Source organism: Erpetoichthys calabaricus, chromosome 1, assembly GCF_900747795.2.
Source record: "Erpetoichthys calabaricus chromosome 1, fErpCal1.3, whole genome shotgun sequence".
Classification (NCBI taxonomy): domain Eukaryota; kingdom Metazoa; phylum Chordata; class Cladistia; order Polypteriformes; family Polypteridae; genus Erpetoichthys; species Erpetoichthys calabaricus.
The window spans coordinates 37,483,508-37,510,960 of record NC_041394.2 but is presented as its reverse complement, the minus strand read 5'-3'; the positions used below and the strand labels follow the sequence as shown (position 1 = coordinate 37,510,960).

At 38.2% G+C, this 27,453-nt stretch overlaps 1 protein-coding gene across 3 annotated transcripts in view; it reads right to left on the bottom strand.

The window, feature by feature from the left end:
- Positions 1 to 27,453, bottom strand: part of ogdhb (oxoglutarate dehydrogenase b) — a 118,401-nt gene that overhangs the window by 52,346 nt on the left and 38,602 nt on the right. For 2 of the 3 annotated variants that reach the window (XM_051936240.1, XM_028798011.2), the window contains exons 3-4: positions 10,621 to 10,809; positions 8,580 to 8,682 (exon numbers count right to left, since the gene is read on the bottom strand). In XM_051936240.1, coding sequence (XP_051792200.1) covers positions 8,580 to 8,682; positions 10,621 to 10,809 — 292 coding nt within the window. Of the gene's footprint in view, positions 1 to 8,579; positions 8,683 to 8,869; positions 8,964 to 10,620; positions 10,810 to 27,453 lie in introns of all 3 variants that reach the window. The other variant, XM_028798020.2, reaches the window with a different exon arrangement.

Here is a 27,453-nt window from a genome sequence, read left to right as displayed (position 1 = left end):
ACCTGGACTCTTCCTAGAGCTGGCCCGCCATCTAAACTGAGCGATCGGGGGAGGAAGGCCTCAGTCAGGGAGGTGACCAAGAACCCAATGGTCACTTTGTCAGAGCTCCAGAGGTCCTCTGTGGAGAGAGGAGAACCTTCCAGAAGGACAACCATCTCTGCAGCAATCCACCAATCAGGCCTGTATGGCAGAGTGGCCAGACGGAAGCCATTCCTTAGTAAAAGGCACATGGCAGCCGCCTGGAGTTTGCCAAAAGGCACCTGAAAGACTCTTAGTTTGAGAAAGAAAATTCTCTGGTCTGATGAGACAAAGATTGAACTCTTTGGTGTGAATGCCAGGCGTCACGTTTGGAGGAAACCTGGCACCATCCCTACAGTGAAGCATGGTGGTGGCAGCATCATGCTGTGGGGATGTTTTTCAGCGGCAGGAACTGGGAGACTAGTCAGGATAAAGGGAAAGATGACTGCAGCAATGTACAGAGACATCCTGGATGAAAACCTGCTCTAGTACGCTCTTGACCTCAGACTGGGGCGACGGTTCATCTTTCAGCAGGACAACGACCCTAAGCACACAGCCAAGATATCAAAGGAGTGGCTTCAGGACAACTCTCTGAATGTCCTTGAGTGGCCCAGCCAGAGCCCAGACTTGAATCCGATTGAACATCTCTGGAGAAATCTTAAAATGGCTGTGCACCGACACTTCCCATCCAACCTGATGGAGCTTGAGAGGTGCTGCAAAGAGGAATGGGCGAAACTGACCAAGGATAGGTGTGCCAAGCTTGTGGCATCATATTCAAAAAGACTTGAGGCTGTAATTGCTGCCAAAAGTGCATCGACAAAGTATTGAGCAAAGACTGTGAATACTTATGTACATGTGATTTCTCAGTTTTTTTATTTTTAATAAAATTTGCAAAAACCTCAAGTAAACTTTTTTCACATTGTCATTATGGGGTGTTGTGTGCAGAATTCTGAGGAATTTAATCCATTTTGGAATAAGGCTGTAACATAACAAAATGTGGAAAAAGTGATGTGCTGTAAATACTTTCCAGATGCACTGTATATAACACAGCATCTGGTTGCTGCTCTGTACCTTTTGTTTTCTCAAAGAGACATTTCCTGTAATGTAGAGAACCCTAAATTATGTTATCAAAGCTGTTAATCCAAAATTTTAACTTTTTGTGAACCAAAAAAAAATACTTCTGTATACTTTTTCACAACAGTTTTACACTGGATGAGCAACACTCAAAATTAAAAAATACATTTTAAAACCCATGTGCCAAGCTAATCTCACACTAAGTCACTTCATTACTTAATGTCTTTTTCTCTACAGCTGCATGTATCTGGAAAGCCCTCACCGCCCCTTGCATTTCAGGAGCCAGGCAGCATATTGTACAAGCTGTCTGCTTCACTCACTCTCCCGAAAGAGTAAAACAGACTTTTTTTGCAAGAGAACAAAAAAATTCTCTGTCACTAAAATGCCTTTTCCTCCAAAGACTGGTGTGCAAGTGAAGACAACATATTGAAATGCACATGGAGAAAAATCACTTGCTATAAAATACCGCACTTAACACTGCTGGCTGAGAATAGGAAAGAAAAAAATCAGACAGATCTATCTTTATTTACTGTATCTCCAGTCAGCTGTCCGAGAGACAAGGAAAATGTATAGATGTGAAGTTCAAAGCAAACTAATGTGCAATTAAAATCGATAGTGTACATACCTGCTTAAAACACAAAACAAAATTTATCAGGAGGGTCACAGGCATTCAGTTTTAGAAATTAACTACAATCGAGAAGTCAACCTTATTTAACAGAATTCACATTCTAGTTTTGAGTTTTGCATCAAGTTCAGCATTTTAGTGGATTATTTAACCACCCTCCATAAGCCAATAAAGTCTTTTCCCACTAAGTTTTCTATATTTGGTATATAAGGGATATCAAAACTGATTGCTTCCCATTTCCAAAACGTCCCCTATGAGTGTCAGGTATTTCAGTTGAGTATGAGGACTTATCCAAAAATATGGAGGATAGCTAAATAAAGTCTTTACTGTTTATGGATCTAAAATCACAGACAGGAAATTGTAATACAAGATGTGGTCAAAACATACAAAAGCCCAAACAAACAAATACACAAAGACAAATCATCATTGGTTTATCTGGACATAGCTATAAATACTAAGTTGGAAAAAGGAAAGAAAAAAAAAAAAAACAAACACCACTGGGATTGAATAAAATAAAGAACTTTACAAAGGAGCAATGATCTAACAGTGTATTTTTAGATAATTCGAGGAAGAAACTGAAGGAGTGACCGTTCAATACATAATCATTTGCTCAGATGAAATCACCTCATTTACATATAAAAAAACTGCTTAAATGATCTTTTTCCATTTTTGTATGACCTATCAAAACTGCAGTCTGCAATGAATCAGATAGTTCTAGCGCTTTACCACTGATAAGCTGAATGTTAACCATGGCAATGTTAGATAAATTACTTCAATTCAATATACAGCAGATTTTAAACACTACTCTTGTTAAATACACCCCAAGCTTGATCAGCACTCTTAATTCTGAAGTACATCATCAACTCCCAATCAAAGATTAGGGATTTCATGACCCTCTTGAAAACTTTTCAATACTGCAGCATTCTAAATATATTAAGATAATTGCAGTCTAACCATTTGCTATTGATGGGAGAATTTATCATAGAGGATTTCATCACAATAGTATCACAGGAACTTCCTCTGCAACAATGGTCAATTATGGTGAGGATTTGGGATTCGCTCCCAGTTCTAGAGAGTAGAGCTGACTGTTAGCCGAAATGACTAATGAAATCCACACATGACTCAATGCTCTTCTTTAAACTAATATTAAAACTGAACCATTTTAAATAATATTTGATAAGTATATGAGCAACTGCATACTCATGTACACTATTAAGACTAGAGTGGTGAAAATCAAAATTAAAATTAGAAAAACTTTCAGCTTCATTTTTATTTTCTTATTTTTGTTTTGATTTAGTATTCTTAAACAAAACATAGGATGTACTTTTTCACATGACTGTACCTTGAAATCAGTGAAAGAGTTAAAAGGGTAATCAAAGGGTAATCAAAACAGCTATGTCTTATTTGAAGGCTTCAAAGTATCAAAAATTGTCCTTGCCAGTTTTCTCTGAATATTTAAACGAACAGCAACAAAGACCTCTTAAACCCTAGGGGGCTCAGTAATGAGCCAAGCAAGGGTTCACACATTAAAACAAACAATACCTGGCTTTCAAGCAACGGGTGTCTACTACATATTCATAGTGATCACATTGTTACAGTAAATACAGTTGACTTTTAATCTGGTCATCAAAAAAAATTGACAACAACCTAGTAATTATTCTGTACAAGGAATACCCAAATGTTATACATCAATTGATGCAGACCAAAAACCTGGAAAACCAACACACTGCTCGTCTGAATTTTTGTGTGCTCTCGTATACAACTTAAAAAAACAAATAAAACAAACTTATAAAAAAAAAACTAAAAATATACAAGTGATAGATCAGTACTTACAGTAGATTCTCTTGATCAAAACAAGCCTAAGCACATTATTGTGCAATGCAATGATCCCAAGAAATCCATAAACCAACAACCAATAGCTGAGAATGTGACATTTACAAAGACACATAACATGGCCATGTTTGAACAAAAGATCTTTGCCCATGCATGCATAATAAGTTCCTGTCTCACTATGTGCTTCTGAATTTTCATGTGTTCTCACAAAACAACAACAAATATATATAAGTGACACATCACAATTTACAACACATTGTCCTGAACGAAATAATTCCAAGCATATTATTGTGAGGGTCATGCGATCACAAGCTTTATACCACTGAACAACTGTGACTGAGACATTTCCAACAATAGGTAACATGCCCACATTTCAAACAAGGAGAGAACCAAAAGTGAGCAAAATAAATGAAAATGTGTTTGTGTGTGTGTGTGTACACATTTTTTTATCATGAACTGTGAAATCGTATATCAACATCTTTTTTTTTTTTTTTTTTAATTACTACAAATAAACTTTATCTTAAAGAGTAGATTCAGCATGGTATGTTTAGGCTAATAAAATCATTATGAGAAAAGTGTTTTCCTGTATACAAAAGTCAGACAGCAAGGACTGAGCATGACAAACCAAGCATACTGCACCTAAATGATAAGAGTAGGAGTAGTAGTAAGACTGTCACATATACTGAGTCAAACAAAGATCTTACTGCATGTTCTACCAACATGAAACATGTTGCCACTCCCTGGCATATTCATATGTTGAAAATGCTTCCTTTGGTGAACAAGATTTGCAGTCGTAAAAAAAAAATATCTGTACCTGTGTAAAATGTTCTGTAGCTAAAGAAAGAAACATTTATAATCTCACAGCTATGACTGCAAAAAATAACACAGATGAAGAAATTTAAGTGATTTCATCATTTATATTACAAGTATATGTTAAACCAAGTTAAAATCAATTGGTCAGCAGTTAAAATTAATCTGTCACAACCATCCATTCATCCATTGTCCAACCCACTGAATCCGAACACAGGGTCACTGGGGTCTGCTGGAGCCAATCCCAGCCAACACAGGGCACAAGGCAGGAACCAATCCCGGGCAGGGCGCCAACCCACCGCAGGACACACACCCACACACCAAGCACACACTAGGGCCAATTTGGAATCGCCAATCCACCTAACCTGCATGTCTTTGGATTGTGGGAGGAAACCGGAGCACCCGGAGGAAACCCACGCAGACACGGGGAGAACATGCAAACTCCACACAGGGAGGACCCGGGAAGCGAACCCGGATCTCCTAACTGCGAGGCAGCAGCGCTACCACTGCGCTACCATGCCGCCCATACCACTGCATATAAAATGACTTGCTCTTTAACTAGAAAATTCCAACAAGAAAATGTTGGAATACCAATAAAAAATAAGGCTAATTGAAAATATAGTTCCAATATTTTGCTTTTAAGAAAGAAAGAAATTCAAGAAATGATTTTTCTTCAGCAAGTAATACAAGTAGGAACTAAAGCATTAAATTTTAAACAACAGCAATTACAATAGTTAAGATATCAAAGGGTGGGTAGCTTCAGTATAGTAGAGTTTAGTTCTCATAGCGTTAGTGTTCTTAATTAGATACTTCAAATTAAATTGTATTTCTTTAATAGAATATCCAACTCAAATGCAGTTAAGCAGTGCAACTAAAATGTGAGGATCAACTTCCCACTCCTATAAAATAAAAAAATCCATTATGTAACACAAAATGAAGAGACATCATTTATACTTTTTTAACACGTTCAGTATCAAACTGATTTTGAGAAAGGAATCAATTTACTTTGCAGTCACTACTTTTTGTAGGCTGTACAGCGGTGTTGCAGTGCCTCTGTACAGATATAATGAAATGACATAACACTTGCTGATTTTGGAATTTAAGAACATGCACAATTAATGTGTGATTAAACTGGTTTGTTTAATTTTTCATCAGCAGATAGTGATTTCATTGGCAATGACTCAGGGTGTACTGGTATCTTGTACCAGTGGCTGCTGCCAAAGAATTTGGTGCTGCCTTGATCTTGGTTGCTTATTTTTAAACCAAAGTTACCTTTAGGACAAATTTGTTATTTTAACCAATAAAGCCAGTATTTGTTACAAGTTGCCCAGAACTGCATGTCCTGTGCTTTGTATTTTAACGTTTTCCATGGGTTTAAAAGACTTGACACTGTGTATGTCACTGCAATATGCTGTATTATGGCTGTAAAATGAATTCGATATCTATTTGTACCTCTTCCAAAGTGAGAAGAATGGCACTTCTTAGAAAAAAGACTTAAGACAGTATTATACATTAATAATACCATAATTCACAAAACCAAAAAGACCCAACCTGCCCATCTCCCACACCATTCTAGCCCAACAATTCATTTATAAAATAATCAAACCCACAGTGTTCAAAAATGGTCATTACAATGAAAAAATGCCTTAGAAAAGAATAAGCTATAAACAATATGCAGATTTGAAGGTAAGCGCACTGAAAAATTGCAAACATGAAAAAAATTTAAGTACTGCTGCCAGTAAAGCCATCTGCAATTAAAATTGATTTTAACTATATTTTGCCCCTAAACTTTCAAACTTATATTTACCCTCCCAAACCTTCAAAAGGCAGTAGTTTTAGCTATTTCCACTTTAAACTGAAGCTCAGACACACTTCAGTTCATGAATGAACAGCAGGTGGCTGAGCTGGAGCACTACAGATAGGCAAAGCAGGGCATGGATGGAGACAGAGGCCTAGAGCAGGAAAAAGCCTTGGGTTAGCGTCATTCGATCTGGTGGAAGATTGGTTAATAAAGCAAGCTCAGGTGCTCAGCAACGCAACCAATCAACCATTCTTCTATAACAGCAGAAATAAAAAAGCAAATGCACCTTCATGGTGAACTGCTTACATTTTTTGTTTTGAAAACAGTGGGTTTTCTGTTTAATTTTCTACAAGTGAACAAACTTGCTATACACAATGCAACCCATGTACATGATTTACAGATGTAGCACGTTTCACCTGTAAACCTGGGGAAACCTAATTTGCGTATTTCCTAAAAAATCTCTTTTGATAATGCTGTTGTACAGGATAGCATTGCTATGTGAGGACTACAGGCGCTGATAATAAAATTTATTGTGACTGTATAGTATCCAAAGCATGTAACACAAGTAGTTAGAAGCTGCAGAAAACTTCATATCCAGTATTTTTTGAAAAATACTTAAGTATTAGAAATCTCTTCAAATACTGAAGTATCAACAGGTAATTAGTACAAGTGAAAATATATTCAAATATGCTATAGGCAAATATAATTGTTCAATAATCCTTTTTTTAATTTTCCTTACTAACAGCAGAGAGTATGTATGTGAATGAAGGTAATAAAAATACAAAAAGGTTTACTTTTCATTTACTGATTGGTTGAAGTAAAAAATATACTAAGAGAAACACACACAAAACAATACAGTAATCCCTCCTCCATCACGGGGGTTGCGTTCCAGAGCCACCCGCGAAATAAGAAAATCCGCAAAGTAGAAACCATATGTTTATATGGTTATTTTTATATTGTCATGCTTGGGTCACAGATTTGCGCAGAAACACAGGAGGTTGTAGAGAGACCTGAGCTTTATTCAAACACTGCAAACAAACATTTGTCTCTTTTTCAAAAGTTTAAACTCTGCTCCATGACAAGACAGAGATGACAGTTCCGTCTCACAATTAAAAGAATGCAAACATATCTTCCTCTTCAAAGGAGTGCAGAGTCTGTCAGAGAGATAGAGGAAAGCAAACAAGCAAACAAATCACTAGGGCTGTTTGGCTTTTAAGTATGCGAAGCACCGGCGGCACAAAGCAGTTGAAGGCGGCAGCTCACACCCCCTCCGTCAGGAGCAGGGAGAGAGAGAGAGAGAGACAAACAAACAAAAATCAATACGTGCCCTTCGAGCTTTTAAGTATGCGAAGCACCGTGCAGCATGTCGCTTCACAAAGCAGCTGCACAAAAGGTAGCAACGTGAAGATAATCTTTCAGCATTTTTAGATGAGCGTCCGTATCGTCTAGGTGTGCGAACAGCCCCCCTGCTCAATCCCCCAACGTCAGGATCAGAGAAAGTCAGCGCAAGAAAGAGAGAAAATTAAGTTGGGTAGCTTCTCAGCCATCTGCCAATAGCGTCCCTTGTATGAAATCAACTGGGCAAAACAATTGAGGAAGCATGTACCAGAAATTAAAAGACCCATTGTCTGCAGAAATCCGCAAACCAGCAAAAAATCCGCGATATATATTTAAATATGCTTACATATAAAATCCGCGATAGAGTGAAGCCGCGAAAGGCGAAGCGCGATATAGCGAGGGATTACTGTACTGAAAAAATAAGAATGAATAAAAGATCCAGTAAAAGACGTAGGGATTTGTATAACTGAGATCAATACCCAGGGCTTGGAAAAAATAAAAAATAACACGCAAAGATGGCTTTATGTGGTGCTTAAATTAACCTGTACTGTCCTAACTTATTACAAAGCAAAACATGAAAAAAGATTACATATGCTTTAGATGACAAAAACAAGTCTGCTAATTAAAGTTCATAATGTAAAGTCTCTATCCAAGTAAGTTTAACCATGTACTACTCCTTAGAATTATTTAATAGCCTAACGAAAGTCCTTTTTTTTTTTTTTTTTTTTTTTTTTTTTTTTTTAAAGAGTAAAAGATAATGGGTTATAGTAGATGTGATAAATAATACATGGATTCACTTGTATAGCAATTACACAACATAAAAGAATTACCATTATCTATAAATGGATTCATTTATATAGCAAAAAAGTAATGCAATATTTATGGAAAAAACCCACTGCAAAAAAGCAAAAATGACCATGTGGTTACAGAGGGAGATAATACTGATGACCACATGAGATGGACAGGAGAGGTTCACTGAGCTTCTGTGCATACGTGCATTGCTTAGGAGACTGTGTATGCTGTAAACAGAGAAGTTAAGCAAAGAAATGTTTTCTCTCTGTCTAACTAGCTTGCCCTCACCGAGTTTGTCAGAAGATGTGATAATATCAGCTGGGACGGACGAATCCAGGTCTGCGTCCATGATTCCCAGAGGGTCCAGCTGGGCTACATGATGCCCACGAATCTATCATCAATCCAAAAAGTGGTAAAGGGAGATGGGAAAACAAAGAATGACAAGATTGTGACAGAGGATGAAATTAAACAAAATGATAGAAAAGAAAAAGAGAAGAGAAAAGGGAAGGGAAGGGAAGGGAAGAACACCACATTAACACAAATAAGTCAATTCTCATTATTGCAAATATATTCCTCACCCACATTTGGAGACCCAACTGTTATTGGTGCATCATCAAAATTAACACAACTAATTCCAAGAGGATCGAGTTTTGCAATGTGGTGACCCCTCACCTAGGAGTAAAGCAACAATAAACCAATTGACATTTATGTATAGGGAACTTCTACTATAGTCTTTGCTTATGTGTTAAGAGAATGTTACTTTTTTTTTTTAAATCCACAGTTGAACGAATATACCAAACTAAAAGACAAACATTTGTGACATAACATAAGGAGTTAAATTAAGAGAAAGGAAAAAAAAAACACCTAGAAAGCCCGAAGTCCTTGGCAATTTTACTGCTGAACTTCCTTTCATATCATAAGTTCAGAGACTAAATTAAGGTCATTGGGAAATACCACATAAATAATTTGCTTTTATTATAGTACTATTAATATCTAAATAAATATTTCAGCATTTATATACTGTAATGTGTAAAACTACTTTTTCAAAATAGCTCCAGCTGTTACATGACCCTGCTGTGTATAAGCAGGTTAGGAAAATTAATGGATGTCCATTTAGGAAGTTTGGAGTTGAAAACAAATAAAACAGCCCTGAGAGGGGAGCTGTGCTGAAGGGCCGGCAGTTTGAAGGTGAAACTGTTACAGAAAGTTAAAAAAAAAAAAATGTAAATACATATACATATATGTATACATATGTATATAAAAAACAAATCCTAAAACACTGAAACTCGTATAATTATACCTTAAATCATATAAATGGCTTCAAGTAAAATGCTACCTAGCCCAATATTGGTATTTTAAGAGTGAAGAAGAGACTCAAATAGAAACATCACGAAAACAAATAAATTAGCATGATTTTACTAATGTAATCAGTTTCTTTTCCTTTTGCTGAACAGTTCCAACAATATTTCTGCTTCCTCAAAGATCTTTGAGATGAAAACACTCCCTTTACAGAGTGAAGGAACAAAAATATCTATGCAACAATGCCTTTGTCTGAAACTGGGAATGGAGGCAGTTTTGTACTGTATCTCAAGACTAAATGAGGCAGGCATGGGGATTAAATGATGTACCTCTCATTATGGCTGTTTATCAATTTCAGTGTAAGGTACATATTCAAAACGATTATTTTAAAGATAACTTGATACTGTAAATTAAAATAACACATCTGTAGAAAGAATGCATTATAACAGTATAAATTAAATTATACAGCGTCAAGCAGAAATCATACAATTAATTTAAAATGTGAATATTTGCATACAAAACAAAAATAGAATCTTGTATCAAATAACTTTAATTTATACTATTAAAATAAATCTAGACAATCAAGAATCATTGAAAAAGTATGGAAAAAATATGTCCCAGCACAGTAATCAAAATTAGATCTGGGAACAACAGTAACAAAAAATGTTTAATGGGACAACTGCTTTAATAAAAATAACTATTAACCTAACTGGAATAATAAATAAAAAGTGAATAAGTAACATAGAATGTGACCACAAATAAAAATAGTGGTGTTTTGACATCTGAATAACAGCAAAGCAGCACATTTGGCATTCTGTATTTTATAAAATAATCTGTACGTATGAGTTCACTGCAAAGACATCCTAATATTTAAAAAGTTCCTTATCTCCTAACCTAATACCTCCGATTACTAATGCATTTTAATACAGTAATAATAATAATAATATCTATACCTGAAAGTGGAACTGCTCAGATACATATTGTTTGACCCCAAGTACCTAGCACAAACCTTGCAAAAGTTTCAACATACCTGATAAGCCCTGATGAGAGACTGCACTGCTAGGTGATCTTCTACCAGTTTCTCCACATTTGGCTGGGCATGCATCATGGACTGCACCTGTGCCATGGTGGATAGGCTTGTACCAAGAGGAAGTGGGCTCTGATAAGCAGTCCCTGGTGGGGCTCCAGCATTGGCATTGCGAAAAAAAATATCCCATGACTGCAAAATGAGTGACAGATATAAGATCATTAACTCCATTACAATTTAGAGACAGGAAAAGAAAGAATGCAGCATATTGTACTGCACTACAGTACATCATATTAACCAAGGTATAAATAAAAAAAAAAAAAAACAAAGTAGATGGTACTTCTGAGTCATTCTGTGCATATGGCATGAGCATGTCACTGCATATTTGACATTGCTATGTACTGAGCATTAAAAAAAAAACAGCCACACACACACACACACACACACAAAGGAGATGAATGCACTGTATATTAACAACCTGTGCCTACTACCTACCATGTAGAGCTATTAATAAAATTAATAGAAGATCTAAGAATGGCTGAAAAAGTGGAAAAGGCACAATAAGGCTGTTGTCTAATAATGCATTTCTATATATTGGCAAATATAGCCTAAGGCTGTCAAATTAGCCAAAAAAATAATGTTTTAATATCCAAACTGAAAATGGCTAAATATTCAAATATATTCAAACTATATATATTACATAGCAATTTTGTTTATATATATATATATATATATATATATATATATATGTATATATATATATATTCAAACTTGGTACTGTATGAGGAAGCTGGGAGTAGCAGAAAAGTATGTGAGGGTGGTACAGGAAACGTATAAGGACAGTCTGACTGCGGTGGGGTGTGTGGTAGGACTGACAGCATGGTTCAAGGTGAGAATGGGATCAACATCAAGGATCAGCTACAAGCCCTTTCCTTTTTGCAACAGTGATGGACTAGTTGACAGATGAGGTCAGACAGGAGTCTCTATGGGCTACGATGTTCATGAATGACATTGTGATGTGAAGTGAGAGTACACAGCAGGTTGAGGAGAACCTGGAGATGTGGTATGCACTGGAGAGAAGAGGAATGAAAGCCAATAGGAGTAGGACAGTACATATGTGTAAATTAGAGGGAAGGTGGTGGAAGGGTGCGACTATAAGAAGAAGTGGTGAAGGTAGACAAATTTAAATACTTGGTGTTGGTCAACAGTCCAAAGCAACGGAGTGTGTGGCTGAAAGGAGAAGAAGAAGAGTGCAGGCAGGGTGGACTGGGTAGAGAAGAGGGGCAGGAATGATTTGTCATAGAAGAGTATCTACAAGAGTGAAAGGGAAGGTCAATAAAAGGTAGTGAAACCAACTATGTTAAATGGTTTGAAGATGGTGGCACTGACAAAAAGACAGGAGGCAGAGCTAGAAGTGGTGGAGTTAAAGAGTTATGATTTTTGCTCAGATTAGGAATGAGTATATTAGTGGGAAAACACAGGTATGACAGGTTGGTGACAAAGTGAGAGAAGTTAGTTTGAGATGGCCTGGGCATGTGCAGAGTAGAGATGATGGGTACAACAGGAAAAGAATGTTGAGGATGGAACCACCAGGCAGAAAATGATGTAAAAGACAGGGAAAGGTGGAGACAGATGATCCCCTCTGGCAACCTCTAAATGGAAGTAGCTGAAAGAGGAAGGAAGAGGATTCAAATATATTCGAACTAAGGTTAATAGTCCTTGCAGTTACTTGTACGTTTGTATGTGCTTTTTTTTTTTTTTTTAATACTTATTAAAAAAATAACTACAAGTGCTACCAAGTATTTTACTTTTACCTATTGCTATTTATTTTCAATTACCCTAAGTTCTTGTCTATAAGCCGCGGCTTATCTAAGGAAAAAAGTTGTGAAAATGAAAAAATAGAATATCGGCTTATACACAAGTCCGGCTTATACAGTAATCCCTCCTCCATCGCGGGGGTTGCGTTCCAGAGCCACCCGCGAAATAAGAAAATCCGCGAAGTAGAAACCATATGTTTATATGGTTATTTTTATATTGTCATGCTTGGGTCACAGATTTGCGCAGAAACACAAGAGGTTGTAGAGAGACAGGAACGTTATTCAAACACTACAAACATTTGTCTCTTTTTCAAAAGTTTAAACTGTGCTCCATGACAAGACAGAGATGACAGTTCTGTCTCACAATTAAAAGAGTGCAAACATATCTTCCTCTTCAAAGGTGTGTGTGTCAGGAGCACAGAATGTCACATAGATAGAGAAAACAATCTCTAGCAAACAAATCAGTGGTGCGGTTTGGCTTTTAGGTATGCGAAGCACCGCGGCACAAAGCTGTTGAAGGCGGCAGCTCACACCCCCTCCGTCAGGAGCAGGAAGAGAGAGAGAGAGAGAGAGAGAGAGAGAGAGAGAGAGAGACACAGAGAGAGACAGAGACAGAGTTTGTTTTTCAGTCAAAAATCAATACGTGCCCTTCGAGCTTTTAAGTATGCGAAGCACTGTGCAGCATGTCTTTTCAGGAATCAGCTTTACAAAAGATAGCAACGTGAAGATAATCTTTCAGCATTTTTAGACGAGCGTCTGTATCGTCTAGGTGTGCGAACAGCCCCCCTGCTCAATCCCCATACGTCAGGATCACAGATAGTCAGCGCAAGAGTGAGAGAAAAGTAAGCAATCTAGCTTCTCAGCCATCTGCCAATAGCGTCCCTTGTATGAAATCAACTGGGCAAACCAACTGAGGAAGCATGTACCAGAAATTAAAAGACCCATTGTCCGCAGAAATCCGCGAACCAGCAAAAAATCCGCGATATATATTTAAATATGCTTACATATAAAATCACAATTTAAATGACCGCTACACACGCGTGTTGACTCGGCGACGCCCAGAGCAGAAAGAACGCGCTCCGGCCGCTCCAACCGCGCCATGCGGGGAGTGAGAGAGACGCCAATATCTCACACTCTCTCCCCCCTTAAAGAAATTAAATGGGTGCGAGTGAGACCACTGACCTCCCTCCCTTCTATTAGTTATAGGTTATAGTACGTTCGGCTTATTCATGAGTCCGGCTTATCTATGATACGATTTTATTTTAAAAATTCGTATGATTTTTGGTCTCCGGCTTATACATGAGTCCAGCTTATAGGCAAGAACCTAGGGTATATAATTTTTTATAAAAAAAAAATTTTGCTTAAAATATTTATAAGTAATTAATTTCTGAAATGCACAATCCCAACTAATCAATTCATTACTAAAACAATCGTCAGTTGCAGCCCTAATGCACCCAATGTAACATGAGGTAAATGTGGTAAAAATGTTACATTTATATTTGAACTTCAAATATATTCAACATGTTATCATTTTAAAATGCAAAATTAAACTAAAAGTTTCAAAATTTTTCACTCAACATTAGTTCAATCACGAATAAAAGTGAAGCCATCTACGTCAGATATTTACATGATGCACTGCCAGTAAACCAAACTTGTCTCTATCACAGAATTGTCATATGCTCATAATGATGGTGTGACTGACTACATTCATTCATCAACGGCAAACTTTGGATTAAATGAATGGAAAAAGGTTTCTGCGCTGTGGGCGCTAATGTGAACATGGGACAAACAGCTACTGTTGCCAAACTGAGTGGACAATCTCAGATTGCTCGATATTCACTGTATGGTTCATAGCCTAGAACTGGCACTTCTTGGGCATCTTGAAAAAGATTCAAATCTCGAGTCTTATGAAAAACACCCTGCACTTGAATCGGAAGATCTACCATTACAGTACAAAGCTGGACAGTATGCAGCTATTGCCATTGACATGGATAACATGGGAGAAAACAGTTGCAGTGCTGATATTGCTGGCAATGAGGAAAAGGTCTCCAAAACTGTGAAGAACATGAAGTTACCGTAGATACTCGCGTATTAGGCGATCTCGCAGATAAGTCGAGTGTATTTTTAAGCCGAAAATTACAAAATTTGTTATGACCCGCGTATAAGTCGAGAGTAAAACTTGACAGCTATCAAATTCTTTGAATTTCATAATTATACCCAATGTACCTGGGCCCAGACTTTCAACACTTTAATCTTTGAAGAATTTTATAAAGCCAAAATTAAAACTCCAAAAACATTTTTATTTATTCACTTAAAGTTAGAATATTTCAAATAAATTCGTATTCAAGTCCCTCACATACAATAAAGTGGCCCTAAGTGTCTTCTTCAAATCCTTCAAAGTCTGATTCTTCGTCATCAGAATGTCCGAATAAAACGTGAAAGTCTTCTTCTGTGACGTCGTCAGCATAAACATCGTTCTCTTCGCTGTCGCCATCTGCTGAATCATCTGCTGCTGATTCTTTGTCTTCATAGATGGCATCATCTTCTGATCCATCCATGCATTACTGAAGCCGCATTTCAAGAACGACTTTTTGAAAATTTCTGGTGGAATTGAGTCCCAAGCTTCCTTTACCCATTTAGCTACTAAATCAATGTCTGGTTTCATCAAATTCCCTTCTTTTGTTAATTTTACTTCTCCAGAACACATCCACTGCTGCCACATGCTGTGTACTCTGTCCTCGAATGGCTTGTTCAAACAAACGTCTAATGGCTGGAGCATCGATGTCAATCCGCCGGGAACAACAGCTAACGAAGCCGCCATTTTCCTGGCTTCATCCTTCACATCCTCTGATGTATGAGCGCGGAACATGTCCCACACCAAAAGTGACGGCCGTTTTCTTAGCCCTGCTCCCGATCGCCTAGCCCACACATCTTGAAGCCACAATTTCGTTACAGCCTCATCCATCCAGACTTTGGGGTGTACACGAACAGTAATGCCTGCAGGAAATTTTATGTTCTTTGGGAACGACTTCCTCTTGAATATTATCGTTGGGCATAGCTTTGTACCATCTGCCAAGCAAGAGAGGACAACGGTGAAATGGGTTTTTTCATGGCCCGTTGTCTTAATTAAGTACGGTCTTCTCACCAATACCTGCTACAGTTCGATTACCCGGCATATCAAATATCATTGGCATTTCATCCATGTTACCAATGTTACTGAGATCAAAGTCATGCCTTTGTCTTTGCTTGATAATAAATTTATGAAAGGAACTGACCTTATCTTCTAGATCTTTCGGCAGCTTCTGCACGATTTTTGTTCACTGACGAAGGCACAGCCCATATCTGTTCATAAACCGCGTACACCAGCCAGCCGATGCTTGAAATTCCAACAAAGGCTTACCATCGATCGTTAAATACTTTCCTTCTTTTGCTAACTGAAGTGCCCGTATCTGAATGCTCGAACGAGTCACAATGTATCCATTTTGCCTGCATTCCACAATCCAGTCATTCAAGTCCTTTTCCAGTCCACTGAAAGGCGAAAGTCCAAAACGCAATGCTTTCTTAAACTTTGGCATTGCTTGTAGAGAAGACTTATTTTTTATCCAATCTCTTACAAGTTTTTCGCTAACGTAAAACTCTCTGCCAGCCACACAATTATTGGTTTCCTCAGCACGCTGAATAAGTTTCAGTTTGAACGATGCGGGATACGATGCTCTTGTCTTCTTTTCAGAACTCATGATCGTACTGGTAAGAAGTTTAACTTAATATATTGATCTATTTCAGTGGCAGACCGTGCATTTCACACCTAGGCCTTCAGTAGTGCTCCGTCTGAATCAACCCGCCCCATAAAAACTAATTTATGGTTATAAAAACCATCTTAATATGCAGAAATACAGTATAAAGAGCCATTGCATCGCAGATAGGTAACTCCTGTAGCCACAATAAATGCCTTTATTGAATAGACAAACTAGGGGTGAACAAGTTCCTTTCTACTGCAGCTACAGCCCGCGACACACATAAAAAACATAAATAATAACTCAACTTGCAATATTATTTAGGAAAATCACAACATTTTACTCACCAAAAATTCGGATTATTTGTAAACAAAATCCATCCTCCTCTCTTTCCTCAAAAACAGTTCAATTACTCTGTCGTACATATTATCTGTGCGCTTCAGTTCCATCACGAAATCCCTTTCTATTGCCATCGAAGCTAATGCTGAAAGTGGAACCTGCCCTGTCGTATTTCTGGCATAAGTTTTAATTCGCTTTAGGGCTGAAAATGTCCGCTTGACAGAAGCAGTGGATACGGGAATGGTCACCGCCAAACATACCAATGTGTACAGCTGCCCCATGATGCTCGCATTCGTATTTTTCTATTACACCATCCGCATCATCCTATCCAATCAACGGGTCTGAATATGGTGACATTGCCGTACGCCTGCTAGAGGACCCTAGTGAAACCAACTCAAAATCTGATTGGTTGAAGCAACAGTTTAATCGACATTTATTTTGTGTTAGAGGGCCTGCAGAACGGATTGTGAAAGCCTCTGGGCAGACTTCTTTGACTTTGACCCTGCCTGGCAACAAATGATGGCTGAAATGTGATTGGTTAAATGCTTTAATATGAAAATACATGTCTGGAAGCAGGCGCAGCACAACCATCGGAAAAGCTATGAAAGGAAGCGGACAGACTATTTGGAATTATTTAATAAGTATTCATGGACAAAATATAATTAACATCAGTTTGTGATTCATATTTTTTTAGGCCAGCAGAGATGGCCTTGCAGGCCCTGACGGCCCGCCACTGATCTATTTTACTAATAAACTAATAAATATACTGTGGGTACAGAAACAATTCAATGCAAATTTAATAAAGAGCAAAACGTTGCGCCAAATGAATGCTGAGTGTATGTTTCCGGTTTGTTTCCGGTTACCGCCATCGCTTGCGTTGCCCCGCCACTGATCTATTTTACTAATAAACTAATAAATAAACTGTGGGTACAGAAACAATTCAATGCAAATTTAATAAAGAGCTGCAAAACGTTGCGCCAAATGAATGCTGAGTGTATGTTTCCGGTTACCACCATCGCGTGCGTTGCCTTGGTTCTTTTGATTCCAAATCTGGTTGCATGTGGCAGCTAATGGTATGTTTGTTATCCAGAACCTGCAAAAGCTAATGCTCAAATTCAAGTATTTCACAGTTTAAAGAATTATTTAATGAAATTAGAAAAAAACTAGCTTATTAGCAATAGTATTGCTGGCTTATAATTATTTCAAAGACCATGGGAAACGGCAGATGACCGGTGACTTAACACCATGAAGAGTTGAGTGTACAATGTCATTACCCAAATTCTATTGACAATTGTGTTGCCCCGTGGATACTTGACCCTGTTTTTTTGAATGAATTTAAAGGCATAAATTTTTCAACTTATACGCGAGTATAAACGGTAATTGAACGTTGTCATTTCCTGGCTGATGTCCTGTAGGAGACAGTAATACTAAGTCAGACGCAGCAGAAAGCTAACCTCATCTTGCCTAGTACTGTGTCTGCAATTGAGAACTGTGTGACCAGTGTTAAACACATGGGAAACTGACCCTCTCCCAGATGGTATGCTGGATACTTTCATCACACAGTGTCTGGAAAAACAAATCCCTGGTGTTTCTATGACAGGTTTTCACGGCATTGACATGTGTGCACAAGAACGACAGAAAGAAAGAAAGAAAGAAAGAAAGAAAGAAAGAAAGAAAGAAAGAAAGAAAGAAAGAAAGAAAGAAAGAGTCAGTCAGTCAGTCAGTCAGTCAGTCAGATAGATAGATACTTTATTAATCCCAGGGGGAAATTCACATACTCCAGAAGCAAAAAATATTAAATTAAAAAGTAATAAAAAATGCAGGTAAAAAACTATATATTGAAAGTTCATGTACAGCTCATGAGAAACATCTTCATGCCAAGTTTATTAACTCCAAGCAGGTTGTCAAAGACCAAACCGCATATGCTGTGATGTCAACATTGACAATTACGGATGCTCCAGTCAGGTTTTTTAATGCCACAAACGATCACCAATTTTATGTTACTTGATCGGCCGATTCCAATACAGATTGTTTTTTTTTTTTCTTTATCCCTTTAACAAACCTTACACTAGTCTCCTGCATAACCAGACAAAGAGAAGTGTTGTGTCATTAAAGTGCATTTTTATAATTAAACTATAGACCACTGGTGTGAATTTTTTTTTTTTTATTAACAAAATGAAATTCTATAGACTTATTATTCATTGACCATAATACACTAAAACAAATAAAAATCAATATTTTAACTAACCAAACATGTACAACAAATATTTATCTGTGATACATCTTAATATATAAAGCAGAGTCTATGTATGTATGTATGTATGTACCGTGCATCCAGAAAGTATTCACAGCGCATCACTTTTTCCACATTTTGTTATGTTACAGCCTTATTCCAAAATGGATTAAATTCATTTTTTTCCTCAGAATTCTACACACAACACCCTATAATGACGTGAAAAAAGTTTACTTGAGGTTTTTGCAAATTTATTAAAAATAAAAAAATTGAGAAAGCACATGTACATAAGTATTCAGAGCCTTTGCCATGAAGCTCAAAATTGAGCTCAGGTGCATCCTGAGATGTTTCTGGAGCTTCACTGGAGTCCACCTGTGGTAAATTCAGTTGATTGGATATGATTTGGAAAGGCACACACCTGTCTATATAAGGTCCCACAGTTGACAGTTCATGTCAGAGCACAAACCAAGCATGAAGTCAAAGGAATTGTCTGTAGACCGCCGAGACAGGATTGTCTCGAGGCACAAATCTGGGGAAGGTTACAGAAAAATTTCTGCTGCTTTGACGGTCCCAATGAGCACAGTGGACTCCATCATCTGTAAGTGGAAGAAGTTCGAAACCACCAGGACTCTTCCTAAAGCTGGCTGGCCATCTAAACTGAGTGATCGGGGGAGAAGGGCCTTAGTCAGGGAGGTGACCAAGAACCCGATGGTCACTCTGTCAGAGCTCCAGAGGTCTTCTGTGGAGAGAGGAGAACCTTCCAGAAGGTCAACCATCTCTGCAGCAATCCACCAATCAGGCCTGTATGGTAGAGTGGCCAGACGGAAGCCACTCCATAGTAAAAGGCACATGACAGCCCGCCTGGAGAAAGAAAATTCTCTGGTCTGATGAGACAAAGATTGAACTCTTTGGTGTGAATGCCAGGCGTCACGTTTGGAGGAAACCAGGCACCACTCATCTAGACTAGCCAGGATAAAGGGAAAGATGACTGCAGCAATGTACAGAGACATCCTGGTTGGAAACCTGCTCCAGAGCGCTCTTGACCTCAGACTGGGGCGACGGTTCATCTTTCAGCAGGACAATGACCCTAAGCACACAGCCAAGATATCAAGAGTGGCTTCAGGACAACTCTGTGAATGTCCTTGATTGGCCCAGCCAGAGCCCAGACTTGAATCCGATTGAACATCTCTGGAGAGATCTTAAAATGGCTGTGCACCGACGCTTCCCATCCAACCTGATGGAGCTTGACAGGTGCTGCAAAGAGGAATGGGCGAAACTGGCCAAGGGTAGGTGTGCCAATCTTGTGGCATCATATTCAAAAAGACTTGAGACTGTAATTGCTGCCAAAGGTGCATCGACAAAGTGTTGAGCAAAGGCTGTTAATACTTATGTACATGTGATTTCTCCGTTTTTTTATTTTTAATAAATCTGCAAAAACCTCAAGTAAACTTTTTTCACGTTGTCATTATGGGGTGTCGTATGTAGAATTCTGAGGGAAAAAAAAGAATTTAATCCATTTTGGAATAAGGCTGCAACTTAACAAAATGTGGAAGAAGTGATGCGCTGTGAATACTTTCCGGAGGCACTGTATGTATGTATGTTCGTTTGTCCACCATACAAATCTGCATCGGGCGTCCGATCGCCACCAAACTGGGGATGGGGCTCCTTTGTGACCAGGAGGAGGTCATGGGGTATGTTTGGTTGGGGAAAAATGTTCGTGCTGAAGCGCAGAGAACCCTTTCACCGACACAACGTTTAGCACACATCCCTGTACTTATCATCAACAAGATGGTCGCAAGTTGCAACAGACATTAATGGCGGCGCCATCTAGCTGCACGTTTGGTCCCTGTGCATCGCTCTTTACCAATGTTTCTTTAAATTGCCAACAGATGGCGGAAGTGTCCAAGTATGAGAAGGCCAACTGCTTTCATCAGGTGAAGGGGAATTGCTGTATGGATGTTAAACGTGAATAACCCTGTGCGCCTGACTGGCTTTCCGTATTTGTGCCGCTATTTGCTCACTTTCTGACTCACAGTACAATTTCAGTCTTGGTCTTTCTGACTGACTGATGCTATTTGTTCACTTTCCGACGTATTGTAAAAAATGTACATTCATCTCACTGTGGTGCTTATTCCGTACATAATACCATGTAACACATTATAAATTTTCCTGCTTTTCGCTAATATACACATCCCACCGAAAAAAGACATACAATTTGAAAGTACATTTCCGATGCCAGAAAAAAATCTATTTCAAGGGCGTCTGAAACATTGCGCAAGATGTGAAGATGTTTTCATACCAAGAATTCCGCTGATTCCGAATGATTTACCCTTTGATTTCAAACGGCTACAATTTCATGTTCGTTTGGCTTTTGCTATGTCAATTAATAAGGCTCAAGGGCAATCACTGCAAGTTAACACTAGAATTACCAGAGTCTACGAAAAAACTCGTAGATCCGGCCCACCTTAAAACCGTTCTCACCTCTCTTGTCTTCTAAATGTGCCGATTAAGAGGAGCAGCGAGCAGCCGGCTATTCCATCCCCCACCGTCGCAGAACGTTCACTAAGTTTTCCTAGCTCATGGCTTGTTTGATTATCTGGGAGTGACTGAACTGCTGGAGTTTTAGAATAGAAATAATAGATCGCTATTTGGAATACATGCATTTCATGCGTGTTCCGTTTCTACAGTAATCTGTGTAAACACATTGCTAAAACAGAAACTTTTTCATATTTTAGTAATAAATGTTACAAAATGTAGAATGTGTAAAGCCCGAGTTCCTAAGATCAAATAAACACTTCCACAAAAGCTTCACACACCATATAACAGTTTCCGTGGCGTAGCGCGCTAAGATTTGCTTCTCAGACCGAGTAGCTTTTCTCTGCCTCACAAACATGAGTTCAATTCCCCGCTGGGGATAAAGTGTCACTTCTTTTTTTTGTTTTTAACCTCAAACGGACATAAAATTTGTAAATTGGTATGCACTGTCAGTTAATGAGATCGTTATATTTTCATGTGGGATGCTCCTTTTAAAATATTTTTTTAACAATTGAGACTGCAATTAACATGAACAACTGTCCTTATAACTTATTTTTTTCAAGATCCATAACACACAGACAGACAGAGCACTGCGTAATACAGAGACAGACAGGCAGAGATATACAAACAAACAGGGAAGGCACATGTACTGAAAGAAAAAAAAATCAACATGCGCGTTGTTTCTGCAGCACTGAATAAGCTCACCGCTCTAACATCACCCCTCCCCTGATCTGGCTCTCTAAGTAACACCGCAAGTACAGACGCAAACCAAGTGTAATCAAGAGTACTGGTTCGATCCCCACTCACTCCTATATTTGCCGTTTTCAGTAGTAAGCTGCTCTTTTTGTTAATATTATACAGTACACACATGCACTTGATTTGTGTCTGTACTTGCGCTGTTACTTAGAGAGCCAGATCAGGGGAGGGGTGATGTTAGAGCGGGTGAGCTTATTCAGTGCTTTTTCTTTCAGTACATGTGCCTTCCCTGTTTGTTTGTATATCTCTGCCTGTCTGTCTCTGTATTACGCAGTGCTCTGTCTGTCTGTGTGTTATGGATCTTGAAAAAAATAAGTTATAAGGACGGTTTGCTGACTTGGAACACCACTGCCTTACTGTGCCACAGAGACGCGAGTTCGATTCCCAGCTTTGAAGAAAGTGTTTTTTTTTTCCTCAAACGGACATTGAATTTATAAATTGGTATGCACTGTAAATCGTTAACTTTGAAATGTCAATCGCGGTTATTTCTGTTGATTAATTCATGCTTTTTTACTTAGAGTCAGAACAGGAGCTTTTTCAGCTTATTCAGCTTCTGATCTGACTCAAACAGCGCCAGTATAACTTCACACCCAACCTGACGCTGTTCGTTTTCAAATAATATTGCATTACTTCGACGATGTTTTCTGATTGGTACTATTCGCGTCATAAAATGATTTCTTCAAAACGTCACATATATTTGTCTCTTTCTTTTTTTAAAATGTGCGTTGTAGCACTCAGCAACTGGCCACCTACATGTTCTTGCGCACACTAAACAAGACAGCGCTATATGCAATCATCAGATTCAAATGTTAACAGTTATATAGCACAGAATGGAAATCAGCAGTTCTTAGCATTCCACCACGCAAGCTGTCATATCAACCGCCTACTGTAACTTGCTTTGTTTTTTCTTCGGTTATAGTCTTGAATAAAAGTGCACTTGTTTTGTTATACTTTTACATCAATATATGTTCCTGTGTTTGAGCTACATGGGCATGCTCAAAAAATACACGTATAATGCCACGAAAAGTGCATGCAGACACTTCAGTTCGCAAGCATTGGTACGACAATGCAGTCACAAGTACACTGCAGAGCTTTAGCGCGTCTTTATGTGAAAACAGCATCAGATGGGGAGTGTCTGATGATTGCATATAGCGCTGAAGTTACTGCTCTTTACTATGCTTTCCTCTGCATGTCCTGGAGTACAAAAGAAACAGCATACAGCAACACGTGGGGACTGGCAATACTGGGGGAAAAAACATGCGGCCGTATGTATAGTGATACACTGCAGAACTATAGCGCGTCTTTATGTAAAAACAGCAGTGTCAGGTGGGGGGCGGTAGGGATGGATCCTGAACGCGACTGAGACAGTGAAAAGTGAATTTTAAAAAAATAAAGCTAACCTTTACAAATATCATAAATTACACCAGCTGTTACAGACTGAAATCAAATGTATCTTTTTATTCTAAAATAGTGAAAATAAGAACACTTCTCAAATGGGAGTTGTGCAGGATCGAACTCATGACCTTCTGATTCCGAGTCAGCAACTGATACTGTTACGCCACGGAAGCAGTGGTAGTTAATTCATATCAATGTCTCACACTAAGGCGGGTTTTTTTGGCGGTGGCTTTTTTTTGTACCTTTTGTGAAAGTGTTTCTTTGATATTTGGACTTCAGGCTTTATACATTATATAGTTTATGCCTACATTTTGTCAATTGCTACTAGAATATATAACACGTTTCTGTTTTAACAATGTGGTTACACAGATTACTGTAGAAATGCAACACATATGAAATGCGTGTGTTTCAAATAACAATCTATTATTTCTACTCTAAAACTCCACTTCACTCCCAGATAATCAATCAAGGCAAGAGCTGGGAAAAGCCTGTTTACGTTCTAAGTCGTTGGGGGGGGATGGAATAGCCAGCTGCTGGCAGCTTGTCTTTATCAGTACATTTAGATGACAAAAGACGCTGGCGGAGAGGTGAGAAAAGGTTTTAAGAAGCGATTTAAGGTGGGCCGGATATACGAGTTTTTTCGTAGGCTCTGGTAATTCTAGTGTTAAACGCATCAATTTGAAAAATCCATGATTTTCACATGGATAACTCTACGTAGTGCAGGGCGGTATACCGGTCCATACAGAAAACCGTTTTTTATTTTTGTTATGATATGGATTTTCCTTATACCGCAACATCGGTTTAAATTGCCTAAACAATATTCAGAACGTGGCGCAGCGGGAAACTGATCAAGTGGGGACATTTCTGCTTTATTCTCGCCGTTCATGTCAAGATTAAAGTCGACATGTTGACTTTATTCTCGTAATTTGTCATTAAAGTAGAACATCGTAAACTAAACTTCATCGTAAAATGAGTATTTAATTTACTATATTTTCTCAAACCCCGTCTTAAGTTATGTAGCACATTAAATGCTTTGTGTTAAGTGTTCCTCGAGCCATGTTAAATTGGTATGTGCTACTTAAACTGACTTCCTCTTGTACTGAGGTGGCGCCTGCAGTGATCGCCGCACAGAATACATTCACCCCATGATATTCCTGCTCGCTGAACATTTAGAATGCTAAGATAAATACTTGATATAATTTTCATGATGAAATGCATTAAAGCATGTATTAATCATGTGGGGGCACGGCAGCGTGGAGGTTGCACTGCTGCCTCACAGCAAGGGTGTCTCGGGTGTACCCTGCCTTGAATTTGCATGTTTTTCTAGTAGGTTTACTCGGCGTTCTTCAGTTTCCTTTCAAAGTCATGTAGGATGTGGGGTTTTGTTATGCTATATTGACCCTGCTAGTGTATGTTTTGCTCGTATTCACCCTGCAATGTGCTGGCGACTCATTCAGGATTTGCGCCTGCGTCACTCACAATGCTTGCTGGGATGGGCACAACCCTGAATGGATGGCATAAACAAACATATATAACAAAGATATTTCTAAAGTTCTGAACACTCCGTGGGCTAAGTTTATAACTAGTTTTAATTTCACAAAGATGTTTATTGTGTGGTGATTGGTTATGTGGAGAAAGAAAAAGGAAGGATAGGAACTGGGGTTTTGGTACATCAGACAGACAGCACTCGTGCAATAAAGCAAGCATGCTCAGAAGAACATCCATTGAATTCTGTGTTTGTGTCTCCAACCACCAGATCACAAATCCAACATTTACACAATATTTAAGTTAAACCTTTGCGATACCCATTCATACATCCAGTTTTTTGGAGCCTCATCACACCTGCCATAAAGTTCTCTACACTGAACATACACCTGGGGACCCCTTACTGTGAGGGAGCAGCACTACCGCCTCACTACCGTACATGTTTAATACCTGCTTTAATGCATTTCATCAAGAAAATTATATCAAGTATTTATCTTAGCATTCTAAATTTTCAGAGAGCAGAAATATCATGAAGTGAATGGATTCTGTGCAGTGATCACTGCCGTCGCCTCCTCTTAGTGTGGAGGAAGTCAGTTTAAGAAGCGTAGTGATTAACAACTGGGTTGGGGAACACTTAACACAAAGCATTTAATGTGCTGCATTAACTTATGACGGGTTTGAAAAAATCTAGTAAATTAAACATTGATTTTAGGATGAAGTTTTATTTACGATATTCTACTTTAATTATAAAATAAACTATGAGAATAAAGTGGAAATGTTGACTTTAATCTCGACATAAGCGTCAAAATTAAAGTGGAAATGTCGAGAATAAAGTCAACATGTCGACTTTATTCTCGACATATAGTTTGTTTTTTCTTCCCTGTGTCCGTATTATTTTTCTTCACCGTGGCCCTAATACAATTCCGTAGGGCTATACCACAAATAGCATTATAAATGCAAGTTGCAGTTTTATTATTTACGTATATAGCTTAGCTTGAAGCAAGGTCCATATTAATGCAGTTTGCCTAAATGATGGTTCAGTTGGTAAAGATATCATCACCAAGTTGCACTTGTTTTATTTTATTTTAATTTCGTGAATACTGTGTAATGCACCTGGGCTTGAAGTCTTGAAGTAATAGTGCAACTATCAGTAATAATACTATTATTTATTTATTATTATTTATCAGTTAAAATGTTATGCAGTTTAAAGATGGTAAAGCTGTTTAAAAAGTCACTTTAACTTGTCAGTGGACAGAGATTGTTAACATTAACAGAAAGTGTAGTTGGTTTACAAAAAATATTCACTATTCCTTTTCTAAGACATGTTCTGTGCAATACAACTTTTGACAAGCATCTCTGGATATTTTACTAAGTCTAAACAAATCTTTGGATGGTTGAAAATATGTTGTCAAAAATATAGTTTAAGTTTTTGCAAAATTTGTTCAATAAAAAGGTTCTATATTTTGACTGCATCTATCATGCAATGTGATTCCTTCTCTTCATTAGTGCCACCCCCTTGAAAATTATCACTTTATGGGGCCATGCAAACCTGTATTAATACTTGTGTGCACATTAAAATGTTTTTTTGCACAATGTACAATGCTCATGACAGTGGAATAGGTTATTCTTAGCCAGTTTACTGCAGTAATTGTAGTGGAAAATGTGGTTAATATCTACTCATGCATGAAAAAAAATACAGTCTAATACCGTGAAACCAGGATAATTTAGAAAAATACCGTGATATAGAATTTTGGTCATACCGCCCACCCCTAACTCTACGTAGCATGTTCTACAGTGGACAATCCTCAGAATTTGTTCATTTTCGCACCACAAGGCAAAACAAAAAATATAGTGTATCCAAAGGCTCTGGAATGACCACTTATATTACCTATTACAATAAAATGTCAATCAGAAAACTGTTGGTTCTATTTCTATGTTCTGTTTCATTCATTTAGGAAATTCACCAGTTATAGATTCCCGGGCAACGCTGGGTACTCCTGCTAGTATGGCATAAAAGAAAATAAAATGCTTCTCATTAATTACAAGTTGTCCTACTGTTTACAGGAAAAAAAAAAAAACCTATGTACCTTTTCACCATTTCTCGAACAACAAATATGTATGCGTTATATATTCTCACACAATTAATTGATATTGGCAATTAAACACTGCTTAAATGTAAATACAGTAGACCCCCGCAAACTCGCGGTTCAAAGTTCGCAGCCTCAGTCATTCGCGGATTTCTCCTTAGAACCTATCTATTAAGTGTTAGCAGAAACCGCAAATATCCACCGCAATTTTTATGCCTTTTTTCGTGGAAATACTGTACTGTAGAGAGAACAGGAAGCAACTGTAGAGGAGAACTGCAGCTTGGGATGGTGAAAGTAGCTAATAGAATTTGAAACTGTAACTCCCAGCAGTGGCTTAGATTGGTCTTCTGCTGAGGCTGCTGGGGCTGTTGGGGTCAAAGGATGTCAGTGCGGCTTTTAAAAAGGGGGCCAGTGACCAAAAGCAAAAATTTTTGTAATTTGTGTTTCAAGTTCCC